The sequence below is a fragment of the Sinohyriopsis cumingii genome, chromosome 13, assembly GCF_028554795.1.
Source record: "Sinohyriopsis cumingii isolate HCF-2022 chromosome 13, ASM2855479v2, whole genome shotgun sequence".
Classification (NCBI taxonomy): domain Eukaryota; kingdom Metazoa; phylum Mollusca; class Bivalvia; order Unionida; family Unionidae; genus Sinohyriopsis; species Sinohyriopsis cumingii.
This window is the reverse complement of record NC_142973.1, coordinates 6,561,072-6,567,500: the sequence shown is the minus strand read 5'-3', so window position 1 is coordinate 6,567,500 and position 6,429 is coordinate 6,561,072. Positions and strand designations below refer to the sequence as shown.

General features: G+C 39.1%; 1 protein-coding gene across 2 annotated transcripts in view; it reads right to left on the bottom strand.

Annotated features, from left to right (window-relative positions):
- Nucleotides 1–1,972, bottom strand: part of LOC149784900 (uncharacterized) — a 12,363-nt gene extending 10,391 nt beyond the window's left edge. Inside the window, exons 1-2 of one of the 2 annotated variants that reach the window (XM_089978489.1) lie at nucleotides 1,253–1,972; nucleotides 326–399 (exon numbers count right to left, since the gene is read on the bottom strand). In XM_089978489.1, the coding sequence (XP_089834615.1) occupies nucleotides 326–399; nucleotides 1,253–1,519 (341 nt within the window). In that variant the 5' untranslated portion in view covers nucleotides 1,520–1,972. The remainder of the gene's footprint in view (nucleotides 1–325; nucleotides 400–1,252) is intronic. The other variant, XM_089978490.1, reaches the window with a different exon arrangement.
- Nucleotides 1,973–6,429: the final 4,457 nt, after the last annotated feature.

Sequence of the window (6,429 nt, the reverse complement as noted above, 5' to 3'; positions counted from 1 at the left end):
GTCACTCATAATTGTTTGCGTTGTTCAAACAAAACAAAACAGAAAGATCCCTCCTCTAAAAATCCTGCTCAAAACAAAATGAAAATAAAACAACTTGAAATTAGAAACATCCCCTCCAAAAGCAAAATTAAAATGAAAGCAAAAAATAAACAGAGAAAAAAAAGACAAGTAACGACATTGCAATTACAAGTTATTTGAATGTTTATTTGTTTATGGCCACAGATCTGCTGGTGAGTATTATTTAAGTGGCAGGGTTAATTACATTAGAAAATTTGACGAACCTTGGTATATATATACCTTTTAATTTGATTAGAAAATATGTTACCACTCAAGGTCTTCATCTTTACTCGGAGTTGGTCGATTTACACGTTCCTCTTTGTCCGTTGTCGAGATAAGAGGCTGAATAAAAGACATTGTATATCACCATATTCTAAAGTTGATCTTGCAAAGTAAACATATTTAGTTTCAGAACGTTAAAAGAGTGTTTGCATAGAATACACTGAATATTAAAATGGAGATAAGAGACTTAAACCTCTCAGTAAAAACTGCAATATAAATATGATCCCAGAATGCTTAAATTGCAAACGACACGGTTGCATAGAAAACAGCCGGGTCACTTATGTACCTTTGCCATAATTCTATCGAAACTCCTAACAAATGAAAACCGGGGTCCAACAAAACATAGTTGTCTTTCCTGCTAGTTATGCAACAATGCCCTCATATGTAAGTTGCAAAATATTTAAAACTTTAACATACACACTTAAGCGTTGAAAATTGCTGCCATCGCATTTATCCCTGCCGCAAAGTGCTACTTATTACTCTCTGTTTAAAAAATAGTAAATTCGCCTATTCAATATTTAGGTATAATTTATTTTCGCCAACGAAACCTTGCTAGTGAAAGTCGCGAATGCTGGCAATTCTATTTCGACCAGTTGGCGACTCGGCGAGATGTCGCTCTCTATATACACAGTTAACTAACTGACATTTAGATTGCTGCGCGACTCTAAAGCGATCTGGGTTACTGATGGTCTGATACCTTCACCAATTTCATTATATAACATGCACAGATTCACATAACGTGGTATTGTTTCATCTAAATTTCGTTAATTTTCACTGTGAAACAAAAATTACTCTTAAATAAAATGGTAGATTTTATATATTTTTTTACAAGTAATCTTCTATTTTATCAAAAACTATATTGATATATAGCAGGCATGGTTATCTAAGGTCTGGGGATTCGTCAAGTACCCACCTGGTTTTTATTGCCGTTGGCTTTGGTATATCTCTCATATTCACCCTTTGCCCCTGGGAACAAGGATGTAGCTTTAGTCCAATTTCCCACATAACAGCATTGGAGGAAATCATTTATAGTTTGTACGTTTCTCTTGTCCTCTCCCAAGTAGTGGTTGTAAACTTGTAAAGTCCTGCTCATAAAATGCTTATCCAATTTACTAAAACATTTCTGCTCGAAATTATACAAACATTGTCCCAATTGTGCTTCAACAGGACTCGCAGCCATATTGACCTTTGTTCAGATCTGTAATGTTAATAAAACGGTGACCTATCTGCACAATACTATCCCACTGAAAATAAACTTCAAAAAGATATATTCAACACAAAATGGCCTTTATTATTTATTGACCGTTTTCCTTTGTAACATATGGTTGGTGAACAGACATAGCATGGAACACATGAGTTAATAGCATCGATTTTTCTTCCCAACAAAGAGCGAAGAGGTGTCGAAAATCTCAATGGCCGATATTTGTCTGTGTAATACTTACAACTCCAACTCTCATATAACGGCTTGAGTTTTTTCAGGTCCTAATCACGATTGTTGTATGTTAAATAAACCTTTCTTACGGTCATGCATGGAGCGGTCTCGAAACACATGTCGTCTAGGTAGCATGAAATATAAACATGTATACACAAAACGTAATTTACTTCCTTTTAAATCGTTTCACATGTACACACACCGACATATACGTGTCCAAATGGAAGGGAGATAACTGGATTAGCACTATTTCAATTTTATTTTGATAGATGGTTATTAGAAGAAAAAAAAAAAGCTCCCGACAAGAGTGGCACAATAGCCTATAAACAGGAATGATCTGAAGAACACTTTATTTACACGTTTTGATGTAAATTCCATTAAAATAATAATCTATGGAACAATAAATATGAATCGAGGGAACTGCATATTAAATCGAGCCATGAGAATAGACATTTTAATGTATAGGGGCAGGGTTACTATGGAAAGTTAATTTTAACATGTCGAAGATAGATTTTGTTAGAAAACACTTTTAACCATAATTTTAAAATTTACCGCGCGCTTGTATTTTTTGCGTCGAACCTTTCAACCTCGCTAATCTTTTATCAGATGAAAACCTTGTTGGTCCTGAAATTTGGATATAGCGACATTATAATTGCCCTTTAAGTAGCGTGATATCAAAAGTTTAGATGATCCAGAGGAGTTGGGCTTGATCAGATACCGTGCAGATACGCACCTCGAAGCTGTCGCCATGGCTTACTGGTAAGACGGAGGCGATGTCAAATATGCATCTGTTTGCTTGATATAAGTAAATCAGGAAATAACACTGTCTTTAAAACGCCGTCAACATGCTCACCAGGAGTAGCAAATACCGTGCCCAGTGTTCGCATGGTCAATGACTCTGTTTTCTCACCCATGCGACAGAGAAATCTAGCTGTTTTGCTAACCTTACTTTTCTTATCTCAGTCTAGTCATCTCAGACCAGTCGTCTCAGTCAAGGTGTCCACGCTCACATAACTACTTTTAAAAAAAGAAACCCTTATTGTCTTCTGCTGTGCCTGACGTAGTTGTTCTAAAATCAAACAACAAAAACAGCAAAGATATAACAAAAGCATAGTAACTTAAGGTCAATCCATCTTTGAGAAAACACCATACAAAAACATTTCGAGAGAGACAAAGACACACGCACACGATGTCGAACTTTTTGGCATTATGCTAGTTAGTTCCACACAGCATGGTTAATTTTATCCTATATGCAGGCCTAGCTCAGTACATTTTCAGGTCAGCGTCATTAAATGTAGCTAAAAGTACCTAACCAGTTTTAAATACTTCGTGTGAAACAAATTATATACATTTATAAACTGTTAGCTGCATTTAATGACGCTGACCTAAAAATTGTGCTACAGATAGGATAAAATTCCCATTGCTGTGTGAAATGAACTATGACAGAAAACTCTGATCCATGCGCATAGACTAAAGACCTATACACTTCATAGCCTCCCAACTCCCTTAACAACTACAGAAAACTTAGTAACAGCCAGAAATGTGTTATGTCAAACACGCTTTATCCTAATTTTGTGAAGCATCTCCATTGTGCCCCGGTTGAATAAAAAATATATCTACAATATTTAATGACAAATAATGCACTTACCAGCCAGAAGGAATCAGGTATTCGTCAACACATTAATCCATAAGCAAATTTTTCACTGTAGCACTTGCCACATTTCTAAGACATAATTTGTTTTTCTTCAAATAATCCGTGAACTTGAACGTTTAGCACATGGTTATACGCTAGGGTCCATATATTAAATGTGATAATACCTCATTACTATGCGACGATTTATGTTGTTATTTTTCTTTGCTCATGCGTGTAAACCGTGTACTTCGGATGCAACAGTCACACCACAGCCCTCATTACATATTTGTATTAATGAGCCGCATGTAAACATTTGGACGTGAACTATATTACACTAGTGAAGAGTTCTTTTTACTTGAAAGGAAAATATTGGGTGAGAAAAATAATCTACGTTGGGGCTTGGACCGAGACAAGGAAATCCCAGTCGCGGGGTTACATTATATGTTTCCCCAATCGGCAAGCCTCGTGGGGAGACAAATAAGGTAACCCCCTGACTGGGATTTCCTTGTCTCGGTCCAAAATACAACATAGATTCTGTATTTCTTGAGCAAATGCGACTGAGTGCGTCTTTTCCGTTTACAGCTTTGTTTTCTCTCCAGGACAGATGATCTATGTAGGGTCCTAATTACCCTCAAAGAGAGTTAATAGGGGAGGGAGATTCGCCAAATACCATGTTGTCATTGCACAATCGACCCCCCCCCCCCCAGCAAAACGTTTGGCTGTTGATCCGACAGTGAAAGGGCAGCTGATGCTTCTGGTTTGGCTTAGGATTATCTACGTGACCCAAGTACTCGATGTCCATCTGATTTGCGTCCTCATTCAGCTCCAATCTGCATGGACACGTGTCAACCCCAATGACACTTTGAGACTCTCGCACCATTAATTTGTGTTCCTTGATGATGTCATGTACTGGTTGAGCGAATTATTCCTATAATCCGTTGTCGATCACTGATTCATGTTCATTGTTTATGCACTGTCGCTCACTCATAGCTTTATTGCTTCGCCTTTAAGTTAAGTATATAGAGGGTTCTTTTTGCAAAAGTCGTACATAATTATAATTGCTAAAAACCCTTAATGTTGTACGTTAACGCTGAGACCCTTGCACCAGAATTTCTCCAAAGTCAAATATGGAGACAAAAATAGTTGTAAATCTCTTTCATTTGAAACTTTTGCTGGAACGACAGGCTGATACTCGCTTTCATTACTTGCCTGTAGAAATCCGTTTACAGAGATTAACACATTGTATACGTTCAGTCACGAGTATAATTAAGTACACACTGTACCTAGTATCGTTGTTGCTGCTGAGGATAAAGCACATTTGTTTTGAAAGTTTTGCATTCAATCTCAGTGAAAGTAACAAGACTCATTTATTGCTGTAACGCCTTTGTCCGATGAGACACTGTTAACCGCTAAGTACACGACCTTAATAGTAGCATCAGTGCCGGTGCTTGCAATGGACGTGCTTGCAATGCACAGTACGTGTTTGAGAGTTGTAGCATCTAGAGCGACATTAAACGGGGAGATGGTCCGAAGGTACTTGCAACGCGGCAAGTAAAGTAGTCAAGGTCACGTAGATCATATATGTGTTTGTCGCTTGTGCTTTCCATAGGCACCAGTGTTGATTTTTAAATTGCAAGGGTGATAGTGCACGCAATGACCTTAACTGTGGATTGTTTTTCATGTTAAATATGTACTGGTAGTTCCTGCATACTGTCTTCAAGAAGACGGTGACAAGTTGGTCTTCAAGAAGACGGTGACAAGTTGGTCCTCAAGAAGACGGCGTCAAGTTGGTTCTCAAGAGGGAGACAGTACACGTTCTTTCGTGTGAGTCACCAACCACAGGAATTGTTGCAGAATACCAGGTTTTTTTTCCATCAAACATTGATTGTGTGCCAGATATGCACAACGCGAATGATTTGAATCCAAAATTTAGGCTCAGCGCGTTGAGATAGTGCTGAGAGTTTGAATTAATGAGTCTTCTCGATACATTCCGCACTCATTCCAGGCATGACATCCTGTATTACTTTTTCGAGATTATCCATAATGCATTGCCAGGCAGAAATGGTAACGCTACACAAACAGTTGTGCGGAAGGATGGTTGATGATTATGACGGACACTAAACTCAAAATACAAAGTGACCAGTTTGTGTAAGTTGTGGGGTAAGCCGGTCTTCCATTGTTAACCGAACACCGGCAATTGTGTGACCGTGATGTTGAGGAGATAATCATTAGGCTGGAAGTCAAGTCAGCAGAAGCTTTGGGATTATACGGAACACTTGGCGGTACCCCACGATTACCAGCATTGTTTGAAACAAGAAAACGGGGGGAACGACTGGAACAGCGGGAATAATAGGAACAACAAGAATCGGCAAAATGACTGCAAGTTAGCGTGACCACCTGTCTGTGTTAGTCGCTTCTAGAGCGGTGAAAGAAATCAAAGGCCGGCATTTTACGTTTGTGGAAATCAAGGCAACATTTCTGTATGGCACATTCTGATCATAGATGGCCACGAGCGCCTTCCACATGATTTCAAAGGCGATCCTATCATCCAGGCCTCTTGGGCGAGTATCAGTAGTTGTTGTTGTTGTTGTATGGTTTAACGTCATTTTCAGCACACGATAGGCTATACATGGCGGCCAGTATTAATGGTGGAGGAAGAACCCGGGAAAAGCCCGGAAAGAACAACTGACCCACGAGAAGCTACTGGCAAGCTTTCTTACATACCCACATTGGCTGAATCTGAGACTCGAACCCACGCAGAGAGAGGTGAGACGGCAGTGATCCGGAACGGAGAGCGCTTTAGACCACTCGGCCACTCGGGGCCCCAGTATCAATAGTTACCTCTATTTTAGGTATGGTTCTATAGTACCACCAACTGCAGTTGGCATAATCACCTAGCGGTATGTTAAACGAGCAAGCAGTCTCAAAAGTATATTTTTACAGAGTTTGATGAGTGAGATTTATGAACCAGTAGAAGTACCTTCGTTGAACGTGGAAGTACCGATGTCGGTACCAAAGTCGGAAG